At 45.2% G+C, this 27,693-nt stretch overlaps 1 protein-coding gene across 3 annotated transcripts in view; it reads right to left on the bottom strand.

Annotated features, from left to right (window-relative positions):
- Positions 1–27,693, bottom strand: part of RAP1GAP2 (RAP1 GTPase activating protein 2) — a 941,171-nt gene that overhangs the window by 180,679 nt on the left and 732,799 nt on the right. For all 3 annotated transcript variants that reach the window (XM_078679320.1, XM_078679318.1, XM_078679319.1), the window contains one exon: positions 10,729–10,800. In XM_078679320.1, coding sequence (XP_078535446.1) covers positions 10,729–10,800 — 72 coding nt within the window. The remainder of the gene's footprint in view (positions 1–10,728; positions 10,801–27,693) is intronic.

Below are 27,693 nucleotides of genomic sequence, written 5' to 3'. Positions count from 1 at the left end.
AGAGCCAGTGCCACAGATTATCCTGACAACGGACGCATCTCTCCAGGGATGAGGAGCTCATCTGCTCCCTTACACAGTGCAGGCACTATGGACGACGCAGCAGCAGAAGATGCACATCAATTATCTGGAACTGATGGCAATCTTCATGGCGCTCAAGTCCTTCAATGTACATCTGTGCAACAAGGTAGTGTTGGTCCGGACGGACAACATGACCGCGATGTACTACATTCAAAAGCAGGGGGGCACCCACTCGCCACAGCTGTCTCATCTGGCTCAAAGCATGTGGAAGTGGGCCATTCAGAGGAACATTTTCCTCATGGCAGAACACCTCCCGGGCAAGGACAATCAGATGGCGGATCTGCTCAGCAGATACAGCCATCAAATGCACGAGTGGGAGTTACACCCATCAGTACTCCGCCCGTACTTCCAGCAGTGGGGTCATCCGGAGATAGACCTGTTTGCCACAAACGAAAATGCAAAATGCCAACACTTTGCCGCCAGGTTCCCTCACCCACAGTCGCAGGGGAATGCGATATGGATGAACTGGTCAGGCAGATTTGCGTACGCTTTTCCGCCAGCCCCTCTGATACCGCTGGTGGCAAGAAAACTAAGGCAGCACTCGCTGACACTCATCCTAGTTGCTCCAACGTGGGCGCGCCAAGCATGGTACACCACGTTTCTGGAACTCTCGGTGGTGCCGCATCAAAGGCTGCGCCTCACGCCCAGACCTTTGACGCAGAACCATGGAGACATTCAGCATCCAGATCCGCTCAACCTGGCGATCTGGCTCCTGAAGTCCTAGAGTTTGGATACCTTCACCTACCTCCAGAATGCATGGCCATCATCAAGGAGGCAAGAAAGCCGACTACCAGAGCATGCTATGCTGCAAAATGGAAGCGTTTTGTCATTTACTGTACGGCCAATAACATCAACCCGCTAGATGCATCTATCCCTAACATCATTTGCTATCTGTTACATCTTTACAAGTGCAATCTAGCGTACACTTCCATTCGGATACATCTATCCGCCATAGCAGCTTATCTTCAGAACAGGCAGCATCTCTCTGTCTTCAGAGTGCCTGCCATTAAGGCTTTTCTTGAAGGTCTGAAACGAGTCATTCCCCCAAGAACACCGCCAGCTCCGGCGTGGAACCTCAATGTGGTCCTCACCAGGCTGATGGGACCACCTTTTGAGCCACTACACTCGTGTGAACTCCAGTTCCTGACGTGGAAAGTAGCTTTCCTAATAGCTATTACGTCACTGAGGCATGTCAGTGAGCTGCAAGCGCTCACAATCCAAGAGCCATTCATTCAAATTCATCCAAATAGGGTGGTACTACGTACTAACCCCAAATTCCTTCCGAAGGTGGTGTCACAGTTTCATCTCAACCAAACTATTGACTTGCCTGCATTCTTCCAAAACCCACAAACGGTGGCGGAAAGAATGCTTCATACTTTGGATGTCAGGAGGGCGTTGATGTACTATATTGACAGGACACAACACTTTAGGAAAACGAAACAACTTTTCGTTGCCTTCTCGCCACAACACAAGGGCAACCCTATTTCCAAAGCAGGAATAGCCAGGTGGATTGTTAAGTGCATCCAAATCTGTTATCAAAAGGCTAAACGTACCTTAACAATACCCCCAAGGGCGCACTCCACACGCAAATTGGGGGCATCCATGGCTTTCCTGGGGAACATTCCTTTAGAAGACATTTGCAGAGCAGCCACGTGGGTTACACCACATACCTTTACAAAACTACTACTACTGTGTTGATGTGCATTCCAAGCAGCAGGCAGCTGTAGGACAGGCTGTTCTCAAAACACTTTTTCAAGTTTCTGAAGCTGGCACGGGCAACCGCCGCTAATGGAGGGACTGCTATATATTCTATGCAAAAGATATGAATTTAGCAGCCCACATGCCTCGAACTGAATATGCTACTTACCAGTATGCATCTGTTCTTGGCATGTAGGGCTGCTAACATTCATATCGCCCACCCTCCTCCCCGGAGCCTGTCGCAGCTGCAGACATACTCTTGCATTCAATCATTAGCATGGACATCCTTTACACTTTACACTCCATCTCTGCCACAATGGCTAAAAACAATCTGGGGATGGAGCCGATGCCCATGAGCACTGTAGTCCAGGGGAGGAGCCACCTATCTCAGGATACTTCGAAGACTCTTCCAGGACAACAATGTGCGATCATCCGGACCCAACACTAGGCGGCGATCTAATGCAAAAGATATGAATGTTAGCAGCCCTACATGCCAAGAACAGATGCATACTGGTAAGTAGCATATTCATTGCTAGCAGTTTTATGGATGAGCCAAAAATCGGTGTTAAGAGCTACAACTTTTATTCAAGGAAGCACGGAGACCAGTATGTTTCTATCTAGAGGGTTTAAGCTAGAAGCTGCGAATCTGAAAACTGCTACGATCATAACTAAATTAATATTCTGCACAAGGGTTTTCTGGTGATCGGAAATTGGCTGTACATGTGAGTGTGAATGTTGTGAAGAAAGACAGGAGGGAAATTAAGCTCCCAGCTCCCAAAGCTCCAGGCCTTGCTCATTCCATCCCCATGCTCGCCTACTGCCCTGCATCTATTGCCTCAGTCCACCACCAGTCAGTATGCGGGATGCTGTAAGGGCTGGGTTGCCCAACTCAGTAAGTTCTGAACTACTACACTATGATGTGGCAATTATTATGCCTCCGTGTGCAACGGCCCCCAACAATCATTCTACCCATAGCTATGGGATCACACAGACACACTCACATGCACAAATATAGGCATGCTTTGTCACACACATACTCTCACATGCACACAAGACCTGTCGTCCACTCAACTTAACTGGAAAGTGGCTGTGCAGATACAGGATTTGTAGTGTTTCTGTGGAGATCATAGAAATTCCAGGAGCCTACTCCATATGTACGAGGCAGCACTAAGCCACTTTATTTGGATTAAGGCTGCCTCGTAAATATGGTCCATTTAAAACTGTTTTCTGCATGCACTGAGTGGTGCTGGGGGTGTTCCCAGCAACATCCATGGCTTTTCGACATTACCCCAGATTTTTGGGAAATCTGTAATCTGAGGCAGCGCCAAAAACAAAGACCTCCCCAGGAGAGGCGTAAGGGAGCCACAAGCACAGCATGGAGAAATATCTTTATTTCCCCTCGTTTTTCCTTTTTCTATGTGTGTTTCCTTCTGCAGCACACAGAGAAAGAGGAAAAAGCCTCTTGTGATTGCACGCAATGCAGGCACCCTTGCACCATGGTGCAAGGGTGCCTGCATTGGGGCACAGCAGCTCATTGTGTGCCGGTGCAGGGGAAAAAGACAGGAATGCACTGTATCTGATAGATACTGTGCATTCATGCCCTTTTTTTGCCATAGGGCAGAGCAACAACAATGCCTGCTGTGCTGCCCTACAGCAAAACCTCATAAATGAGGCCCTAAATGCAAACTACTTTGTTCACTGATTTTTATTTTATTTATTGTTATGCTCTACATTTATATATGTTTTATTATTTAAGTTTTAGTTTAAAAATTAAACTTCTTTTGTTAACTCCTTTTTCTCCATTGTCATTTTATAAACCATATCTGTTACTTTCACTATATCTCTGCTATCCACCCAAAATCTTGTTGTCAGGTTTGTATGTTTTGCACCTCAATGTATGTTATGTGGACCTTCTGTCTGTGTTCATTTATGGTATATAAATGTTATATTTTACAAACTAAACACAGTTTGCTGGAATACAATTCCAGTTTGTCCGTCTAATCTTAAAAAAATCAAGGATGAACTGCAGTCCTGGGATGGATCTCTTTGGCAATCTAATTTTTAAAGTACTTGCAATGTTACCAATGGTGTGAGCCTTGATGACTTCATCATCCAATACAGTAAAGAGGCAGAGATGTGTTACAGGTAGAAAACACTTAGAGGGCCTGTTTCCAGTGGTTGTGTGCTTGGCTTGGGGGTCATTTTGCAAGCAGACCAGTTAGAGGATTGGGCACATTTTTGATATGTTTCTAATGTTTTCTTCTCACTTGTGCTTTAAAATGCTATATTTGTACCCCGTGTTTGCAACAATTTGCAGTAAATATGTGGTGTAAAACCCACCATTTGAACCCATTTTTTTAAAAAAATTCTTGCGGGGGGAATCCCCCCCGCACCCTCCTTTGGCAGTTCGGGCTCGCTCGCTTCGCTCGCTCGCTTCTTACACTACAGTATTGTTTTTCGCCCCACCACTTTCAAAATCCACCAGCCGCCCCTGCGTCTGTTGCTGCGATGAGGTCGGTCTTGGTGCTGTGTTTGGCTCGAAATCCGGACTGTGAGGGATCGAGGGAATTGTTGGATTCGAGGAAGGCGGCGAGTTGGCTATTAACGGCTTTCTCGATGACTTTGGCCGGGAATGGGAGGACGGATATGGGGCGGTAGTTTTTAAGTTCAGATGGGTCTGCTGTGGGTTTCTTCAGGAGGGCGCTGACTTCGGCATGTTTCCAGCTTTCTGGGAAGGTAGCAGAGTCAAAGGAGCAGTTGATGATATCACGGAGATGGGGTGCGATGATGGAGTCTGCTTTGTTGAAGATATGGTGGGGACATGGGTCGGTTGGCGAGCCAGAGTGGATGGAATTCATGAGTCGGATGGTGTCTTCAGTGGTGATTGGGTTCCAGGTGCTGAGGTTGTTAGAGGGCGGTTTAGGGTCAGAAGGGGGTGGAGAGAATTGTTCGTTGGAACTGTTTTCGAAGCTGTTATGTATGTCGGCGATTTTGTTGTAGAAGAAGGAGGATAACGAGTCGCAGAGGTCTTGGGAGGGAGTGATGTCGTTTGAGGCTGCGGTGGGGTTGGTGAATTCTTTGACGATGTTGAATAGTTCCTTGCTGTTATGTGCGTTGTTGTCGAGTCGATTCTTGAAAGCTGATTTCTTGGTGGATCGAATCAGCTGGTGGTGTTTGCGGGTGGCTGTCTTGAGGGTGGTCATGTTGTCAGTGGTTGGTTTTTTTCTCCATGTTTTCTTGAGAGTGCGGCATAGCTTTTTGGATTTCTTAAGGTCATCGTTGAACCAGGGGGCCTTTTTGCTGTCTTGTTTGGTGATAAGGTTTTTCAAGGGTGCTAATTCGTCAGCGCTGTGAGTGATCCATTGTTTGAATTCTATGGCAGCTTGGTTTGGGTCCGATGGGGGGGCGGGTGGGTTTTGGTTGAGCGATGTGAGGAGTTGGTCGGTGGTGATTTTGTTCCATTTTCTTCGGGGAATAGGTTGTGGGGGGTTGTGGCTCAAGGTGGTTTTGTAGCTGAAGTGGACGCATCTGTGGTCCGTCCAGTGGAGAGCTGTGGTGCGGTCGAAGGAGATGCGTTTGCTCGAGGTGAAGATTGGGTCGAGCGTGTGTCCGGCTACATGGGTGGGGGTGTCAACAAGTTGTTTGAGGCCGAGATTGGCCAGGTTGTCCAGAAGGGTGGTGGTGTTGCTGTCGTTTTTCTTTTCCAGGTGGAAGTTGAGGTCTCCTAGTAGAATGAAGTTCTCGGAGGCGAGGGCATGTGGGCTGATAAGGTCAGTGATGTCTTCGCTGAATTGTTTACGGGTTCCTGGAGGTCTGTAGATGAGGGAGCCTCTGAGTGTGGTCCTAGGGTCGGTGTGGATCTGGAAGTGAAGGTGTTCGGCGTTTGCAAGGTTGTCTTCGGAGCTGATCGTGATTTTGATGGAGTTCTTATGGACGATGGCGATTCCTCCTCCTGTTTGGACGGTGCGGTCTTTTCGGATGATTTTGTAATTGTTCGGGATGGCTATGGCGATGTCGGGTGCTGATGATGCGTTCATCCATGTTTCAGTGAGGAAGGCGACGTCCGGTGAAGTAGTGTCGAGTAGATCCCAGAGTTCGGTGGCGTGTCTGTGGATCGAGTGGGTGTTAAGCAGGATGCACTTCAGGTGGTTAGAGTCGGAGTTGTGTTTAGGGTTGGTGAATGTGGTATGGGTCTTGATGCTGGTAAATTTGCAGGAGCGGCAGGCGAAGGGACCGTGGGTACGTCCTGGGATAGCTTCGTAGCATTGAGATGTGCGTCCGGTGTTCAGGGCTAGGAGGGTGGCGGCGTCATACGTTATGCGGGATGTGTGAGGTATGTGGGGGCCAGGGGGTCTGGCGTTGGGCGCGGTCCAGGCGCGGACGGGCGTAGACGGGCTTACCTTTGGCGCACCTTCGGCGCGCAAGGGGCGCGACCGCTGCGCGTCAGCTGTTCTGATGTAAGTGGATAGTGGAGGGGGTGGAGCGAGGGAGGGTCAGCTGGGAGGCGGGAGCGGGGTGGAGCTACGGGCTGGGACGAGGCACAATCACCAAATGGCGGCAGCAGAGCAAAAGTGAAACCAGGGTGAGTTTCTTTAAGTAAACAGGCTAAATGTGGGCAGAAGCACCGTCACAATGGGGTGAAAGCTCCTCTTGCCACTCACTGCGCACCAGCTGATAAGCGCTACAGAAGTGGATGTGCACGAGTAAGCAGCAGATACAAATCAGGCACAAAATTAAACTGCAGGCATGTAAAGCGCTACGCTGCAAATAAACAGAGAAGCAAGGCGCTACGATTCCAGCAGCAGCATAATTCCCAATGCCTTTTGTACAGCTCATCTTTCCTTGATTTGAGGGTAGATTTGTATTCTCGACGTGCCTGCTGAACCTCGGGCAATACCCTCAGGGTGGCAATTAGCCCCTTTCTATGGTTGGCTGCTGAACAATGCCCTCATTATCAGGACCATAAGGCTTAAGCAGGGGCTATTTGACACAATGTGTTAAACTAATATAATCGGATGCAATTTGCTCATTCCCACTATCAGTTAGACAACTAAGAAACAGTCCCTGATGCAACCTTACTATCAATGTCAGGACTTCGATTGGATTTTTAAGGTGCCATACAAACCTTAGTCCATCTGGGGAGTGTTGAGTAATCGAGATCAAATTGCATTGGTGTCTTTTTAGTAGCAGTTGGACTAAGGCACAGGGGTGTTATTATCGCCCCGCTCAGTTGACAAAACTTCCTGTTAGACTTTGCATCCTTGGCGTGGTTTCCTCTGACATTTGCTCTACCTCCTGCATTTTAACTGTGTATTGGGTTTCGTTTTTGCTGGCTTAGATGCTTTGTGCACTTTGCCATTGCAGATCAGTGTCACAGTGCAATTGTTCAGTGTGTAAATTTTGGTTATGATTGGTTATCCACGATTGGCATATTTGATTTACTGGGATAGTCTATAGTTAAGTGAACTGTGTGTGCCCAGGACCTGTAAATCAAGTGCTACTAGTGAGCTTGCAGCACTGGTTGTGTCACTCACCTGAGTAGCCCTATGAATGTGTCTCAGAGCTGCCACTGCAGTGTCTGAGCATGCAGTCTTGGACTGCCGTGTTGACTTGGCAATTGCACCCACTTGCCAGGTCCTAAACTTCCCTTTTCTTACATGTAAAGCACCCATCTGGTAGACCCAAGGTACCGCAATGGGCAGAGTGCAGTGTATGTAAAAGTTATGACATGTATAAGTGTGTTTTAAAAGTCCTGATAGTGAAATACTAAGTATTTCGTTTTTCACTGTTGAAGGGCTGTCTGTCTCATAGGCTATCATTGAAGCTTCACTGTAACATTTTACATGTGTAACTCTCAATTGGGACAAGATGGAGATTTGGAGTTTAGGCTCTCTGAAATCAGAATTTAATAACACACCCTTTAGAGATAGTGATTTTAGAACTATGTGTTTGAAACTTTTCTTGATTAACCATCCGGTGTTCCTCCGCCTGTTTGTGTTTTCATTGTATGGTTTTGGAGTGACAGGAGCTGGGCATGTGCAGTCACTCTAGACAGTCACAAGGGGGGTTGAGGTGTGTCCTGCCTTGCTGGGTGACTCATCGCTAGGCTGATTAGACTCTGTCTGGATTTAGAGTGGTGGGAGGAGTTTTCACTAGCACCTGAATAGGCTGTGTCTGCTCTACACAATGATGTCTCCACCTCCTGTAGTGACGCTGGATCAGAGAGGACAGAACAGTTTTTTACCGAGCCCAGAGACTCTTGTAACAAAGACTACAAAGAGAAAATGGGGTATAAATATTAGACATAAAACCCCAGAACTTTAGATCACTTATGTAGTCAAGAGGAACCTTTGCCAAGGAGAAGAGTTGAAGAGCTGTAAGGTGGAGTACTGCCCTTTTGCTGTGTGTTGCTTTTCTGGGTTGGCCTGTCGTTCCTGCTTCTGCTAAGGAGAGGACAAAGACTGGACCTTTGCTGTGAACTTGCTTGTGAAGAATCTCCAAAAGCTTGAATGTGCGTGCTTCCTGTTCTGAAGTCTCAGGTACACAAAGACTACACCACCAGCTTCCTTGAACTCCTCTGCTGGGAGTTCAGACCTGCCAGGAGGTACCTGTTCCAGTTCTGGACCTCATGTGGTTGTTCCTGTTGGTGCGAGATGAAAATGCTTGAAGAAACCAAGAAATTTGATGCAGCGCCCTTCCTGGGTTTTTTTCCGACGCAGCACCGCCAAGCCGGAAACGTTTCCATGCTTTGCAGTCATGCGGCCAAAGAATCGATGCAGCGCCTGCCAGCGGCTGAAAATCTGCTGCACATGTATCCCAGGCACCGATCTCCGATTTCACTGCACTAACTCCACGCAGGCTCAGCTGTGCGGCTGAAAGAATTGACGCAACGTGGACCGTGGCTAAAGAAATTGGTGCAGCGCCTATTTTCCACAGCGGCATCGACCTCCATCACGTCCAGATTTCCAAGCATCACACCTATGCATCAAGTTTTCCAACGTATCACTTACAGACCAGAATCGATCTTGGAATATGCACATCACCTCCCTCCACAGCCTGGCTACGATGTTTGATAGTCTTCCAAAAAGGCCTTCCCTCCTCCCAAAAGAGCTCTTCGCAAATGTCCTTTATATACTGAAACATTCTTACTATCTAACAAATACATTACAAATGTTATGGTCTGGGTGCCTGTTTTGTCTTCTCCACTTGGTAGCAATATCACACTTATAACTAATGTCATACATTATCAATGACGTAGAAATGGAAAATAACACTTGTCCCACCATTCAAAGTTGTTGGTATCTGAAGTCCATTTGGGTATCTTTTGTATTAATCTCAATTCGTATTATAACAGATAGCCACGGTTTGAATTAACAGTCAGGACCATGCATGTCGTTGGCAGGCATGTATTATATTAGCCGCACTCCTTAAGGTGAGTTTGAAAGTCTTTTATTTCAGTTGCAGTGTTCTAGCCGTTCTATTCCTAATGCATTTCGGTCTGATCACAGACCTTTCTCAAAGGAGGCTGGTCGCATCGGCATGGTAGGAGAGGCGTGCAGTTCTTGATGACTCGTCTGTGCGTGTTTAAAAAAAACCCGGTGGGCATCTCTGATGACTACGTGGAGTTTTGGCCCCCTGGTGGGCGCCGTGATCGGCTCGATGAAATGAGGCACGCTGGTCTTCGGTCTTCGTAGTCCGCCCCTCCTCCCTCCTTCCTACCCCGTTGGGGGGCGATGCGTTAAAAACATTGTTATTTCCTGCTTTTCACCTTCGCCTCATGCTACCTGTTTTCGAGGTGATGAGGGCCAAAACCAAGGTCCAGTCCCTGGCGACATCCCCTGCCCTATTTGCTCTCGCAGAAAACAAGGTTTGGTCCGATGGCGGGCAGTAGTGGGAGCTCTTCATGTTGGCGGTGCGTGCTTTGCGGCAGGAGCACGCCGCTACACATGACAGCAAGGCTCTCTCATATATATATATATATATATATATACTGCATATTTAAGATTTCCATTGTAACATCCTATATGGTAAAGTCTGTGTAGTAAATGTTACAGAGCCAAAGTTTGCAATTTTGTGATATAAACAATATATGTTTTACTTTTCGACCCACGTTATACAGTATTAACTTATACATAAAAGGTGGTATCATCTTGAAAATGTTCCCAGTAAAGACTTCTGAAGTAAGGAAATATTTAAGAACAGTAATGAACCATTCTTTAAGTAATATGTGCATATTGTTGGAATTTAAATGTCGATGTTAGGTGCTCTGGTCTTTTGACAATAATGTGATTTCCATAATGATTTAATCACAGCTGCATTGCTTATGTATCTATGTATACGTGGACTCTCTCGCTGACTGCTAGTACATGCCATGATGCTGTGCTCAGTGAACAGTGATTGTATGTGCTGAATGGTTGGTGTCCATTACTTCTAGTGGACACCACTTGCAGCAAGGCGTCATCCGTTTAAAGCACCTCCTTGTGGTTTTGTACAATTGATACAAAAGCAGCACTGTTCACTTTAGTACAGCTCATTATTTATGTGGAGGCCCAACAACAATCCTACCACTGCAACCCTTTGCAAATGTAGGCACCTCACTGCAACTTCACTGCTGGGCACCTGCTTTTCCCTGTATGAGGTTTATTCCTTGCTTGATTCCTAATTTATTAAACAGGTCATGATATTAACCAGATGTCCTTTATGTGTGCATCATTAATAATGGGGGATGGATTAAAAGGATGTTCTTTACTTGTGCACAGGCATCAATCACTGGAGTTTAAGGTAAAGAGGGGTCAGCATCACAGGCAACTCATGAATTATGAAGTTCCACCCAACAATCTCTGATCAGCAGCCCTGCAGTGACAATATCTGAGTGATTCAAACCATACCGAAGGGACTAGACCACTCTGTCATCCCCTTTGTTGATGGGTCAGATGAAAAGTGAATACTTACATGCTGGAACACTGCAGGGTTTGGCAGAGGGGGACCAAAGGAAGGCACATCTTCTCGAGCTGTCACAGACACCTGTCAAAGTACAAAAACAGAGAACTGGTCAGAAGAAGTGTGACCACCTGGTGCCAGATATACTGTTACAAAACAGAGAAGCAGAGGTAAGTGTGAATAGGGTGCAAGATTGGTGACAACCTCTGCATCGACACGCAAACAACACACCCTATGTGTGGTTGTGATCTCACCAGGATAGTCTATATGTGCATTGGAGAAGTGTGGCTCAATGGTTAGAGCGGCAGACCCTGATGCAGAGGTCTGGCCCGGGACCAGGGATCAATTCCCCGTCTCGGCGGGTCTTGAGCTCAAAAATTCCACGGACCTGATAATTCTCGCCCCGGGGCCTATTCCAATCATAGAGTCCCACTCTGCAACTCTGGGCAATAGCTTGCTTAATCTCCACAACGGCCCCCACAACGCTAAGGATGCCTGGCATCCACCTTGGGGGTGCCCAGGAGTGGACACCTCACAGGGAAAGCCAGGATGGCTTCCACAGCGGTATTGGTACAAGCGCCTTGAGACCCTTGCGGGTGAGTAGTGCGCTATACAAGTATCAATTTCTTTAAGATTTACCCCATTACATTGATTGTATTCATCTGCAAGTGAGGGCAACTACAGTACATAGACTAGAAACACCGATAGACACACCCAAGTTCTACTTCAGTTTCATTAAACATTCAAGAACTAGAGCCCCCAACATAATTATCTTACATCAAAGCATTGCTAACTTCATGTCTTGGCTGCAGTAGCAGTAGCAGTGTGTGTTCATGGCTCTCTGTGGCGTCTTCTCCCGCATGGACCCCTACACTCAAACACCTCTCAATAAAGAGTACAGGAAGTAGGGGTCCTCTTTAGAATTGAAATCATTATATGGCCATTAGTATGATGGTAGTGCTAGTTAAGAAACTCAAGGACAAATAAAAACTATTTGTATAATTTCAAGCATGCTATGATTCTCACAGTTCACAACATGCATGCAGATGGCTGGGAAAAGAATACTGAAATTGGTAAAGGCTTAGGGGCTTATTTACAAGCTCCTTGCGCCACTTTTGCGTAATTTTTAACATGGGAAAAGTGCCGCAAAAGTGGCGCAAGGGGCTTGTAAATCTGCCCCTTAGTGTGTGTCGTAGTTGGCATTTTGGAACCATTACAAGGGCTATCACCACCACAACATCACTTTTCTTGGCGTTGTGGTGGCGATAGGAGCTGCGCCTTATTCACGTTATACTTGGGGTGACAGGGGTGGGCAATGGAAGTTATGGTTGGCGTTCGACCGCAACACCCAGCGATTTTGACTTTGCCCCATATTTACAGGGGTGGAATAAATATGGAGCAGTGCCAAAATTAAGACTAGGGAAAACCTGGTCTTACCCTGGCGCAAGTAATTTCTCCTTGTTTTTGCTGTTTTCATGTGTTCTGCGTTGTGCAGCACACATAGAAACAGCAAAACACCTTTTGTTTATGTGCAGGGAGGTTTCCTTCCTGCACATACACAATCATTAAAAAATGATGTTTTGCAACTTCTATGTGTGCTGCATTAAGTAGCACAAATAGAAGTTTCAATATGCCATTTCAGACTGCACCTAAACAATCATTCCCCTCAACGCAGGCACTCTTGCACTATAGGGTGCCTGCGTTGGCACTAGGCAGCTACATTAGCACCAGCACAGGGAGAAACGCAAGGCTGCACTGTATTCTTGTTAATACAGTGCAGCCCTGCATTTCAGAAGTGGTGGGCACAGCATTAAGCCAAGGAGGCTAACATTGTGCTCCGCCACTTCCTTGTAAATATGCCCCATTGTTGTATTGTTAGATAACACAGTCTAGTCTCGAAACTATGAGTAAATTTCAATGACAAGCAAACAAACATCCTTTTCAGAAATGCACGTTTTCACATTCTGAAAATGCAAGGGATTAAAGGGACATATGCCTGGGGAGAATCCAAGGCTGGCTAATTGGTCAGTTATATTGAAATAGAACTAAAAAAAAACTTTATTTCACTACTTTTGAAAATTGGAACCATGGGTCTTAGGCTTTTACAAACATAATTTCTCCTCTCCTTATCTATGTGAAACGTTTTATGCTTTCATCTATGTTTGCTTCTTCTTAAGTATTTTTGTAAGCTCAATGAATTAAATGCCAGTTGACCATGAGTGCTTCCAACAAACAACTCACTTCCCATCTATTGATCTTAGGAAAAGAAAAGTGGATTGGAATTGGGTAGTAAATGGAGGTCTCTGTGACGATAGAGGTCGTATCATAACACCTTCAAGCTAGTCCTAAAGAGGCTACACTCGCCTTTACAAGTAAACTTGACTTGTGGAGAAGGGAATAACCATAATGTTCTTTTTCTTTGCTACTGTGTTAGTTTCTTTAGTTTAAATGTGTAAAGACATATAAGTGCAATACACAGGAGGCAAAATCAATTTCAGATTACAATTGAACTGGGCCAGGTTAATTACCAGTAGCTGAAATTAATTCAAGCAATCCACCCATGGCTTTTTTTGTATTCTTCAGTGCAACGCTCCTAAGTGTAGCCAGTATACAAGGACATGGCACTTTTCTCTTTGTGCCAAAGGACTCAAGTTGCACCTCACTGATAAAGCATAAATTGACGAAATATGTCTGGGGTTGTTTGTGTTCCTGTTCAGAGGGGACCTGGTCTGGCAGTTTGGGCTGGACTGCTCCTATTGTAGCCGGACCAAGGTCGATTTGCATTTTGATAACTCTTGTGTGATGTGACATAGTGGTCCAAAATTTTTTTTTAAACGACCTGATTTGCAGCCCACTGCGATGAGCCGCAGCTGAGATTTATTCAAGCAATCATCCAACACTTTTTCTTCAGGGCACCATGGTAAAGGCGATTGTCGGTTGTCGGTTGCATGCTCATTTGGACTCAAGGCGCACCCAACAATGAGTACCGATTAGACAGAAACCTAGACACCAATCATATTTTTGTTTTCTTCATCTCTTAATTTAATCCATCAAACAATCTGCCACAGAGAGACAAGCTCCACTGTAGAAGACACATTGTTCAACTTCCTCCTGGACCTTCCAGGGGAGGGCTAACCTTTGACCCACACAGCATTGCACGTGCGGTAATCATCAAGCTCATGGCAGTCGAACATTGAAATACACGAGAAGGAAGGTAACTCGATTACTCTGTTTCTTATGTGGATGTCAGCTTGTAATTGAGGGTTTCATTTTTAATGCTCAATATTTTGGGGCTGATTTAGAGTTTGGCAAAGCAGGTAGTCCCTCACAAACGCAAGGGAGTACTCTCCCTTCCAAACTGAAGCTCCACCTACCTGATTTACAGACAAGCAGACCTTAAGTATGTCAGAGACGGAGATTACTCCATCGCCATCACTGGAATGCTCTCCAGAAGGCCCAACAGAGTAAGGGCGGTCAAACATTGGGCATCTGGAGAGTGGATGGTAAGATGGCCAGTTTTAATCTCCCTTACTGCCATGAAAAACATTGCGGTAGCGGATAGTAAAAACTCTTTATTGACCCTTACACCATCGGAGAAAACTCCTACGTTGTGGGGGTCTTTAGGCATTTTTTTCCTAAAACAAAATCCAGCTTTGGGATTTTGTTTTTGAAAAACAAAACATGTCAAATATTTGATGGACAGTACAGTCCGTCAAACTTGTTTGACATTTACAGGAACACCACGACAGCAGGTCCAGCTGGGGATCACCCCTAAATTTTATGGGTGGCGGACACTCTGTAGTCCAGGAGTAAAGTACTCTGCCAAGCCGACAGACTTACCTCTGCCCACCAAACTCTAAATCAGCCACTTTGTTCCAAAACAATTTTCGCAACTTCCAAAAGAAAATACCCCAAAACTTTAAAGTGGACCTTTAAAAGATATTGGGATACAGATCTTGAGATTTCTAAGCTTTTGAGTTTGTAGCGATTTTGGAGGTAGCACTTTAAATGCTACCTCCATGTAATCAGTGACTATAGTGCCAAGAAGAGATCACTCTGTAGCTCTTTTCAACACTTTCTCCACCGAGCAGCAGATTGGATTTACAGCACAGGAGATAAAATATACATCACCATCCTTAGTAGTACCTCTGCTGAAAGTTTCATCTGAGTTCTACAGACTCAGTGGCCTCTACTGAACTGGATTCCATTCCCTTGGAATAAGTTATATTATGGTATGCACTTATTACATGGCTCATTGACCTTGTGGCACTTTGAAAGTCACAGGATGCAATCTGCAGTGGAGGGGCTTCAAAGGGAGGGTGCAGTGCTGTGTTATTTTCCCTTGAGCATGTGAGTGTCATCAGTCATCCCAGGGATATTAGGTGGGCGCTGTGAATGATGCTCTCCGGGCGATGGTGCTGTGCCCTTCCTCTGGGCTCACGTGGGCCCTGTTATCAATGATTTTGCATTTAGTTCCATGCAGGGACAGCTGCCATTCTGAGGTGGGTAGGGTAATGTGGGAGAAAAAATAATATTGATAAAAAATATGAACTCTCCATTCCTGCCATCGGCCGCGATCTTCTGCTCCCACACCGCGCTGCTCCTACGATTCCCATGGGCACTGGTTCCCAGATCCCAGCAAATCCCAGGGCTTATCCCAGCATGAGAGAAGCGCTGGGATTGGGTGAAGCAGGACGGTTTTGCGGTCTGGCAGGGTCTTGGCGCCTGTGCCTCTGAGCACTAGGATATCCCTAAGGAACTTCCTGGAGATATCCAAGTGCGCATGTTGGCTTGGCCGGACATGGGCGGACGCTCAAACCAACATGCACATTTTTAGAGCCTACTCAACTCCCCCTGTTGTGTGTCGTTACAGCCTAGCCCCACCCCGCCCTCAACTCGGCAGGCTAGAAGTACAAATAAAATGACAATAAAATGGCTTCATTGTAATTTTATTTTTCTTCGGACTGCTACGTTTCAGCAGTGAGGCGACGATCCTCCGCCAAAGCGGAGGAGCCATCCCTGATTCAATTTGAGGATGCCACCAATGGGAGTGAGGGATGGTTGGTACAGCAGTGGTCCAGCCTAGACCGGAAGTGACGTGGAGAAGGCCCTGCTACCATACCATGCATTAGCCTTGATGCCCTGCTCCCTCAGGGACTTGCAACAGTCAACCTTGGAGCGGCCTCAGACACGATTAGAAGCAACAGATGATTCCATTGCTGAGAACTCGAATTAAAGAGAAGATTATGCTGGAGCAACAGGGCTCTGCTTGGGGGAATTATCCCTGAAATGTAATGAAAGGAACAAGGGACAGCAAGGAGACTATAAATGAATTGATCACATCGCCACGATTGGGAGATAAAATTACTAGAAAGCAGAATCCTGTGAAATGCATTTTTTAAATTTCTCCTTCAGAAGCAAAATACAGCAAAAAGAATGCATAAGTCTCCTTCGTAGGTGAACAACATAAATGTGTTCATTTCTAGTCCGAATGATACAAACTGCCCGACCTACTGAATCTGCTAGCCACTGGTACTTTTGCAGGGGTCCATGGACCTCTTTAAATAAACAGCCTGCAGTTCACCTATTTTGTTGCCCATTTTTGGTGGGTGCGGATCTGGCAGGAATGGTACATTGAAGCTGTGATTCGCATCCACCTTAATATAAAAAATGTGCAAGCCTCCTGACTGCTAGACACCTGGGAAGGAACAGTTCATAGAGGGCCCTGGGAATCAAGGACAACATCTCTGTTCAGCGAGGCAGGATGGGACCTCATAAGCATCTGCTTACAGCCAAACATTGGTTTCTGCACTGGTCCTCTGTAGGCTGGACTACTGGAACAGGTTATTAGGAGGCCTCGCCCAGCAGTTCTTTTCTCCAAAGTAATAAACTTTACTAATAGAACTCTGAGTAAAGCCCTCAGACATACCCCTACATCACACTACCATCCCCGGCCTATGGCGATCCACCAAGAACAGAGCCCAGTACAAACTACTTGTACTAGGGCCTGATTATGAGTTTAGGAGCTATGTATTGAACCTGATAAATAAAGATTCTACGGGATAAGTTATTTATTGGGTGTAATAAATAACATCTATTGTGAGTTATTGGGAAAAACCGTGTTTTGGTGTTTAACACACCAAAATCAGCCTGATATGGTAAATACTGTATGGCCCCACCCTCAAGAAAGGTTGAGCTATTTACATATTTCACACAATTATCGATGACTTACTCGAAATTCTGACATGTGCGTAAACAGGGCTTTATGCTTGGGTCGGATTACACTGCCCAACTTGCCATCAGGCGCTCGGTGTTCAAAACTAAGACCGGGCTATCCCCCGACTACTCAGTTTAAATTCTAGCCAGGCACGCACCCCAACGACATTTGTTCGTCAAAACAACATCTTGTAGCCACTCCCAAACCTCTCTGCACAACCTGAACTTTTTATATTTGAACCTGTGTAGATTTCATCAGTGTAAATCCCCACTGACTTGAGCTAACTATCTTTTCTATCCACTTTGAAGATCCTTCTAAAAAGAAACAAAAAGAAAATATTCAGTAATCTTACTTCAGGGTCCAGTTTTTCACACTCCCTGTACCCTAGACATGCCACTACATCAGTATACATTGCAAATGGGGAAACGGTGGAAGAACAAGGGTCGTACAAGTACCTTGGAATAGTAACATCACAAGGAGCAAAACATAAGGATCACAAAGTAGCAATCCAAGCCAAAGCTCAATCATTAATTTTCGCTTACCGTTTACTAAAAGCAAAAATGGATTGCCCTAATTACAAGCACCTACTAAAAGTTATGGCAGCCCAAATCATGCCCACCCTATCTTACGGTTTAGTTACTTGTTGCGGCAAGGAGGCCGATCTATTAAATGACCTACAGATTAAAATCTACAAAGCTGTCTTTAACCTCCCAAAATCCGCCTCAGCATCACAAGTCAGGCTTGAATTTGGACTGCAAAATCAGAAATTCCAAGCATGAGCGGCTTTGTGAAGCTCTGTCACAAACTACGCTGTGCAGACCCAGACACAATGGACTGGCTGAGCTGGGAAGAAATCAAAAACAGGTGGACAGCGCATCCCCGAGCATCTGGGGATCGCATTTGAAATCCAGCGTGAAAGAGCTGGATCTGGAATTAGTATGGACAACTGGGTCGGACAAAGCATGTATAAGTAGATCAGCTAACGCAGCAGCAAAAAGGAAATACTTTTTGGAGGACAAAAATACTCTTACAAAACGTCAGCATGGATGGACCATCATCAACTCCTTTACTGCATTAAAATCTCAAGCTTATCTCTAATCTCATTTTAGCGGGTATTTAAAAAGAGCATTCACAGACTACCGGATGGGTCTGCACGTTTCTAAAGATTTATTACCATCCTGGAAACGCACACAACAGACGGAGCAATGCTTTCTTTGCGGTTACAAAACCGAAACTCTAGTCCATCTCTTATGTGTATGTCCAGCACTCATGGCTAATAGGCGACAACATTTGAAACCTATTTTTAATGAGCTAAACATTCGATCGGGCAGGCATGCAGTAACAAGCTGGCTGGGAGGTTCCTCCATAATCCTGGCATGCCGGGAGTCAAATTCCTGGCAGAGATGAGAAAATGCCTAGGTCAAGTCGAGCAGGGGAACACTGAGGAGCTATCCCATCGGAATTTACAAATTGTAAAAACTCTTTAACACTCTAAGACAGCTTGAGATACCCTGGACGAAAGCTTTTAAAAAATTGTATTTTACATGATTACTTAGACGCTGAGCAGTAACAAGACCTGGAAATTTTATTTTGTAATGTTATTTTACCATGTGAAATTTGTAATAATTTTAATTAATTATGCAATAAATCTTTTTGACTTTGACAGTATACATTGTATTACACATATTAAAGTATGTCTTCTAATATATGCACTGCCTTGCACCACCACTCAACTAACCACCTCCAGCAGCACTATCCTGTATATGTTCCCCAACAAATTGTTTATTTTTAGAGCTGCGAACCATGAAACAAGTAGCTATTTAAGAGATTTATTTGGGAGATTATTTTGATACTGTGGTGTAATTATTACATAAAAATAGTACAAGCAACACACAGATTAAAATTCCATGAAGAAGTGCTTACAGAAAAATAGAGTATTGTATTCTAAATTCATATGTACATCAGCTTATGAAAAACAGTGATAACAAAGAGGACCATGGGAAATTCAATTCATATCAATGGAAGGAACAAGAGATAAACAGCTTACAACCATGGGGGCATATTAGCAAGAACCTCGTTAAAATTATCGGTTTTAGCGGCAGGAAACTGCCGCTAAAATGGAGATAATGGGCTTACTTATATGTGTTATAGAATTCCAATAGGAGCCCAGTTTAGATGTCCTGTGTGGGGCTTCTATTACAGTTTCCTGTCGCTAAAACAGCAATATTTTTAACGAGGTTCTTGCCAATATGCCCCATGGTGACTAGTTTTCTCTACCAATGGAAACATTAAATAACTGCATTTTATTTTGGCCTCAAACTGATCATCCTGAAAAGGTAGATAGTTTCTCATGTGCTTCTAACCTACGTTCTCATGTGCTTCTAACCCACGTTTTATATTCGCTGGCTTAGCTATCAAATCCAGCACACATCGTGAAGTACCTTCAGCTCCACGAGCTTAATGAGCTGCACACATTCCAGCTGCAATCCTAATAGTCACCACTAGATGGCACTATAGGATCAGAAACGAGTTTAACGAATGATTTGGGGGGATAAATAACAGTTACTGGGAAATAGGGCCTAATTTTTAATCATAAGACTTTGACTCAGAGCAAGCGAGGGAAAAGTAAAAAAGAGAGAAATAAAAAATAAGAGATAAATAGGTGAACAGAGACAAAGGGAGAGAGCACGGATGAATAGACTGCATGAGTGAACTAGAGATACAAGAACAGCAGGGTGGTGTAAGAAAGAGGCATGAGTTGGAATTAGAAGTAGGCACGGCGGGGAGGCGTCTTACAGTTTGGCAGCACCTGGAAACTCTTGTATTTTAGGTATCCACAAACTTGATAACAGTACATTACCACCATGTGAAAGGTTAACATCCCTTCCCACGATAAATTTAGAAAGGGAATACCCACATAAATTGGATTTGTCCCCTGTGGACGGATGTGCAATTCAAAGCAAACGCAAGGAGATGATAGACAAAGCGATGAAACTTTTCAGACACCCCCACCCAGTCACAGATCTGGGTTAAATCCATCATCGTTCTTTGGCTCACTCTGCCACCCCAGTTCAGACATGGCCATATTCAGATCAGTCTTGACCCTGTGCCTCATGGGAACAGCCCAGCCTGAACAGCCAAGCCAGGCCTTCCCTCGACCGGAAACAAGCATCCTGGGACCGGTTTTGGGACAAGATGTGCAATTCACAGATGCAAAGTATGTGAAATTGTTTACTAGGCTAAGTTGTGCATGCACAGCCAGATTGGTGTTTACAGAAAAAAGGAATTGAAAAACGTTTGTAGGAGTACTCTTAGAAACACAACTATAGGAGAGCTCGAGGAGTCCACCCATGAAGGGATGGGAGTCTCTGACTTCCATAATTGTTCCCGTGGTCAGTGTGCAGAGGTGTGGGGGAAAAGTTATCGCACACACACTTCTGACATGGAAATGGCCACACGACTCGAACCTCACAGACTGACATGAGGACTGCGCCGATAGCCCACAACACCACTTACAGGTTACACTACAGACTGGACAGACTTCTGATGGGGTAGAGTATGTTTCAGGCTCAAACCACTGAGATGCGCACAGAAGCCCATGGAGCCAGCAAGAGACAGCCGTGGAGAGAGTTTCAATAATCAATCCCAACATTTCAATTCAATTATTTTCCGTTTATTTTCAACAACTATTCAGACGTTTCTTTGAGTTATTTCAACTCTTTAACAAAGGTGATGAATAAAATGTTATCATGGTTAGGATATTCTTCAAAAATACATATTGGAATTATGAGTACAATTGTCAGGAATATTAGTAGTGGGGCGACTTCCCACATTTATTGCGCTTCCTCTGACCAGTAGAAAGTCCCAGGCTGCAAAGCTTGAAACTGAATCATTTTGAGTACTGAGGGGCATATTACCAAGGGGGGCGATAGGCAATTATCGCCGATAAAGCGGCCGCTAAGCGGCGATAATTCTATTGCTCTATTAGCAAGCTGTCGCTAACAGCAGTTAGCAACAGCTTGTAGGCGATAGCGAGCGGTTTGGGGCCCGCTTTGCATGTCAGCGATATTTATCGCTAATGACATGCAAAGTGGGCATACCCAACCTGTTAGCGACTGAAAGCAGTCGCTAACGTCGCTATCGCCTATTAGCAAGGCAGGCGTAGCAATGGAAATATTCGCGCTAAGCGCGAATATCTCCAAAAACTAACACCTGCCCAGAGCAGTTCTTAGCCATGTTATCCAATGGGACGTGGATAACATGGCTAACAGCATTTTGTCACAAATGCGGGAATATCGCTGTATTCTCAGCGATATTCACTCATTTCGCCGCTATCGCTGGCAAATGTATCGCTTTGGAGATAAACGTTGCTAATAGCAGGTTATCTCAGCGATAAATTCCAGCGATGCTCAGCGATAAAAAAAACGCTACTAAGCCTATTTAGCGATAAATATCGCTACCTGTTGGTAATATGCCCCTAAGTTCCTGTGGCGGCCCAGAATTATATGGTGGTGATTTTAAAGCGGCGAGGGCAGTAGCACTTGGGGGAACACGCTGGGCCAGGTCCCTCCAATGTTACCAATCATATAATACATTGACGGTTGGGTAAAATGCCTTTTTTTGCATTGCTTTTTACTGTGTTCCACAACACCCACAGAGGGTTACACCATCCGCGCACCACAGAATGTCCCCTGTGCTATGAGGGCCGGCTTTAGGGTAGTGCGACTGGTGGGGCCGCACCGAGTGCTGACTTATGGAGGGGGGCGCTGGGACCAGGGCAGGACTGGGAACTAAAACTGGCCCTGGCAAAGTGCTCGGCAGACCACCCCCCTCCCCCGAGGGGCGGGGGAGGGGGAGAGCGGGAGTGCCGCCGAGCTCTTTGCCAGGGCCGGTTTTTGGACGATTTTGTTACAGTGACGATTTTGCAGCTATGCTGCAATAACGGCCCTGTAACAAAAATGGCCCACTGGGGCCCAAAACCGGCCCCCACCCGTGCAGCGCACCAGAGGATTACCCGGTGCCCGCTACGGCCAGTTTGGCCCTGGCTGGGACCTAAGGAGGGGGCGCTGTGTTTAGCAATATTTTATGATAGGCGAGGTGAGGGGCACTTTTGAAGGTGGTAGGGAGAGTATCCGAGGAGGCGGTAATGGTACGCGGGGGCGCCAAAAGTGAATGTCACACTAGGCGCCACGAGTGCTAATGCCGCCCCTGTGTGCTATCCCACTTCGGAGGAGGCCCTTTGGCCTCTGCGGATCGCTACATTAGAGGGAGTCTGTTCAGGGCCAGTGCTAGGGCGGTGCGATCAGTGCCACCGCACCGGTCGCTGACTTGGGGTGGGGGCGTCATTTTTGCAAGTATATTATCATTTAAAAAGCACCTGCTGCTGTGTTCCTGGCCTCTAGCAATTTTCAAGCATCAATTAAATTGTCAAGATAACTCTTCCTGGAAAGAGACAAGGTTTGTCTAGTGGAAGTTTTGACTCATCCAAAGGTAGCGCAGCGGGTTAAAATGCCTGCTGCTAAGAACATGACCATGAAGATAACAATGTGCATATAATGTAAATAGGTCAGTGGGTTACTGCTTCTGTAAGAGAGCTCCGTTTGTTACTTGTCCTTTGTAAGCCAAAATCCTAATATAAAACATTGAGCTATTAGCTGTCTTCAAGAAGCTGCATGTAAACTGCAAGGTACATGTTAGAGCTATATGTTTTTTTGCCCAGTCTTTCATTATCCTAATCTTGTCAAAAGGGTTCATTTGGGTAGAACACAATTCTTATTATTAAAGAGAAGCCCTAACAATGGTGTTTCATTTTAAATTCTGAATTTGTGCTTTTCTAGAATGAGGGTTCTTAAACTGTATTGCCTACCATTATCGATGACATGTCACTCCTACACTACACCTTGTAGTCCTGTCCGATGTAACAATTCCTATACACTGATTTACACATATGTGATTGTCTCTGTGCAATGTGTGTGTGATGTAAAGGGCTTTAACACCGTACACTAGTATGAGTGGTGCTATAAAACTAACTGAATCTGAGAGACAGTGGTGATGGAGATTTGAGGGACACTGTTAAAGGGTGGTAGTTACGGAATCCGTGGCAGAGGTGGTCATTGGGAGTTAGGGGGTCCCCAACAAACCTGTCGCACATGGTGCCGCCAGTGTTAAAGCCAACCCTGAGTCTGTTCTAACTGTGCGGACGTGGCGTTTGTAGATGCTGTCAACCCATGTCAATGGCACACAGACATTAGAATAATATTTGAATAAACCAAGCCTACCTGCGTACGTTTTAAGGTCATCTGAACAGATAACTAAGGAATAACCATTTACAAGCAACAAGATATAGGCAGGGACAGCGCTACATTATCTTATTTTTTTAGCGCATTCCCAGAAATTAAATTTATGGGAAACGAATGGAAAAAAATGCAGGCACTGTCACGTGTGTCCAAACAACACAAGCGACCCACACTTGCCTTAACCACGAATATGCCTTAGCCACGCATGGCAGAGCGCGTTCTAGCTGTCAAAATGATTGGAAGCAGGAAGGAGCGGGGGAGGATGCGGTGAGGTGAGTGGGGATGGGTGGGGTTAGTTTTTTAGGGTTAGGGGCGTTTTCAGGGCTGGGGAACCTGGTTGTTTTCCGGGTGGGGGGTCAGGGAAGTTTTTAGGGCTCAGGGTGGTTGGCGTATTTCTTAGGGCTCACGGTGAAGGTCGGGTAGTTTTTAGGGTTTAGGGTGGGGTGAGCGAAGTTTTTTTATGACTCTCGGAGGGGTTGGTAGGTTTAGGGCTTGGGAGGGACAGGGATGGTTTTAGGACTCTGGTGAGGGGTGTTGGTTTCTGGAGGGAGTGGTTAGTTTTAGGTCTCAGGGCAGGTGTTGGGGGGCCATTTTTGGGCTCAGAGTGGAGGGGAGGGATTGTGATACTTTTTAGGGCTTGGGGGGCTGGGAAGTTTTTAGTGCTTAGGATGAAGGGGTTGGCTTTAGGTCTCAGGGTGGGTGCTTGGGGCCAGTGTATGGTTCAGAGTGGGGGGGAGGGATCAGGGTGCACTTACCTGAATAGTCTTACACCAAGCATATGTCTTTGCCATGCATGCCTTAACAACGCTTATTGCGTTGTAAAGGCATATGCATGGTAAAGACTTGCGTGATTCAGACCGCGTGAACCGGCATGCGTGGTTATCACATGCTCCTGTACTAAACCTTTGCCACATAGGCCACTACTTGAGGATTCAGCATAATCCGATTCTGCAGAAGTCCTCACAGGTCATTTTTAATCTGTCAGTGATGCAATTATTGTCGCACAAGTACCGCTGGGCAAGATTGGATGAAGAAGAGTGGATACTGACACAACACGGAAGTTAGGGGCATATTATCAAGGGGGTTTATCTCCGCTTTTTTGGCTTTAAAAGCCAAGAAAGCGGAGATAAAATTATCTCCCTATTACCAAGCTGTCGCTAACACCAGTTAGCGACAGCAAGTAGGAGATAGCGACCATCGTGGGCCCCACTTTGCATGTCAGTGATATTTATCACTAATGACATGCAAAGTGGGCGTGCCAAGATGTTAGCGACTGGAAACAGTCGCTAACATCGCTATCTCCTATTATCAACTTTTGGAGATATTCGCGCTAAGCACAAATATCTCCAAAAGCTAACACCTGCCCTGAGCAGTTCTTAGCCATGTTATCCAATGGGAGGTGGATAACATGGCTAAGAGCATTAGCTCAGTAATGCATGAATATCGCTGACTTTTCAGCGATATTCATGCATTTCGGCCGATTTTTATCGCTTAGGAGATATACCTTGATAATAGCAAGGTTCCTAAGCGATAAAAATAGGCGATGCTTAGCGATACTTAGCGATAAAAAAATTGTCTCTAACCCTACTTAGCGATAAATATCGCTATTTGTTGATAATATGCCCCTAAATTCCGTCGCCAGACAGTAGCAATTCTGACCCCACATCTTGACTCCCACTCTCTCAGGGCACGAGTCACAATATCTACCTGCCCGTTGCCGGAAATGAATGTGCAGGTCTCTGTTATGCAAACCAGTATTTTCTAATATATTGCCGAATAAACTCATAAGTAACCACGTCACATATTATAGTATGGAATACACTAACCTTCAAACGAGGGACGATTCTTCAAGCAACTGTTCACGTAAAGTTACGGGTTCACAATCTAAATTTCACTCACAAAGTTTTGCAAAGGCGTGAACTTTGCTTTTGAGAAAGGTTGCAAAGTGTTGTAATTCTTAAAAAACGCTTGCAATTAAAATGTTCTAAACATTTTTGCAAGAACACTGTCCACTAAGTGGGTTATTGCTCAGATGTCTTACAATGGACCTTTCCTTTGCAGGATTTTTCTCGAAATGTAGGATAAGTTTGGAGATGAATAAATGTACAAATTTGCACCACAGCCCCCCGTAAAAGGGGCATTTGTATGACGGGTGTACAATGCGAATAGGGCAGAGTGCTGGGCCATAAACAGTACGAAGAGTAATCCACCGTATTCAGTATTCAAGAGAAATTTCAAGCAAATAAATATCTGAGCTTGCTTTTAAATGACATATACTTTTGACATTATATCTAATTTTCTAACATTTCTATCATTATCAACATCGTATAAAAGACAACAGTATTAACTAGCACGGGTACTTGTAACTTCAAAAGCTATGACAACATTTCAGCTTATATTTTATCATAGAGGTTAATAGACTGTTGCCAGTCTCGAGTGCCGAGGACCCAAAAAGGACTTTGCACTGATGGTTTCCACCAGGATATTTATAAGGTGTGCAGTGAATCATCCCTGTTAGTTCATTCAAATCATTTTGTGCCATCTGACTTGCGGCACCACACTTGAGGCACCACAATTCAACCACCGCATACCCGCCGCTTAATACGTATGCAGAGCACATGGCCAGTTCACGGGCGCTTGTGCTCACAATATTTGATTGTGTAGATAAAAACATGACTTAGAAATAATCTCTGGTAACTGTAACTGTGAGGCTGTTATGCAAACAGAGGACATAAGGCTTCGGGAGCAACAGTCCAAGGTACGCAGTGAGCCCGCGGCGCGGTTGGCCATGGGCGGGTTATCCCTGCGGTAAGTCCCTCCACCTGCTGGCTGTTGGCCATCAGATAAGACCAGCTCAGCAAACCACCCCTGGTCCTTATCTGACAGTTAAAGGCACAGGCTGCTTCCTTTGAGTCATTGTAGGCTCTGTGCCAACCTTCCTTCTTCTCTGTCATCACACCCTTCCCACAGCAAGGTTGACGCGTACGAAGCAGGCGGCGGCAAAGCTGCGGGTTCAATTGCACAACTTGAACAAAAAAGACCAATATTTTAATAAGGGACGTATCACTGTTGGTCTCAATCATATCACTGAGTTTCTGTTGTTGACTGTGTGCCAGAATACACATGAAGTGAATGACTATTCTAAATAGATTTCCATTCTACAGCACTCTGTTGCTTCAAAGAGAAATTATAGCTCAAAAGCCCCCCATTCAAGGTAACCTATATTCATTATTGGCATAGACCGCACCTCAAAAGAATACGATAACCATACAAACGTTAGAAAATAGATATAGCATTCATTGAGACAATTTATGGAATACAACTTTGGAAAAATGCAGCCACATTTGAATTTGCCTTCCTAATACGGGAGGAATGCAGGACACACATTGTTTCAGAGCAAGTCTCATTTGTCACCATTACAAACATAAAGGCCCAGCTTTTATAAGGGCTTACATTGTGCTTGCGTCATGCAAGGTGACGCAAGGATGCGCAAACCCATAAGTCAGATTTACAAACCCACGCACAGCCACCTTGAGTGGCTGTGCGTGGAGCAGGGGTCTCCAACCTTTTCTGTATTATGAGCTACTTATGTGCAATAAAACAAACTGAGAACTACTAATATCATTAATGTTGTATAAAAAATGTGTATATGTATATTAATTCAACCAAGCAGAAGCTTTCTAATTTAATAAACTGGTCTGCAATCAGGTGACCTACTCAGAGGTAGCTGGAGAGCAACCGTAGTTCACGAGCTGCTGGGTGGAGACCCCTGATCCAAAGTAATGCACCTTGCGTCACTCTGCATTGGAAAGGCATCCATGGATGGAATTTGGGTGTTCCCATGCATCAACTTATGGATTTTGGCATATTCCCAGGTTTACTAAGAATAATAAACCTGGGAATGACTTCTCAACTGCATTGCTTTCAACACTGTATACAAAAGGTTCTCTCCAGAATCGACGTTCCCAATAAAAAAATAAAACCATTTGGATTCAGGCTTTAATCCCAAACGTCCCTGTTAAAAGAATTTGGGTAAGCCATAATATCAAAATTCATAAACAGGAGTCTTAGTTAGAGTTCAGCCTTAAATTATAATGGTGGCATAGAAACGGGTCCATCTTCAGCTAAATAGCATAGGAAGTTTTACTTTCCACATATAGACAGTCCACATCAAGTGTCCATTTTGTTTCCTTTTCCTTAATGAGCTATTTAAAACTGCTCTTGGAAATAGAAGCATCTTTCAATAAACAACAAATCCATTCTGCAGCAAATCCAATGGAGCAGCATGATCCAACTGCAGGAGCATGATTCAGTGCGAGTAGCGCGATCCAATGGGAGCAAAAACATGCGTGCAGATCTATTCAACTTAATGATTGCTCCCATAGGCAGTTCAGTGATGCTCTCTTCAATCATTCTCATTAGTTTCCAGGTGAACTGGCGGCCCCTCAGGAGCCACATAGAGAA

The sequence above is a fragment of the Lissotriton helveticus genome, chromosome 3_1 (assembly GCF_964261635.1).
Source record: "Lissotriton helveticus chromosome 3_1, aLisHel1.1, whole genome shotgun sequence".
Classification (NCBI taxonomy): Eukaryota; Metazoa; Chordata; class Amphibia; order Caudata; family Salamandridae; genus Lissotriton; species Lissotriton helveticus.
The sequence above is the reverse complement of the archived record's forward strand: the minus strand, read 5'-3'. Positions and strand labels throughout refer to the sequence as shown.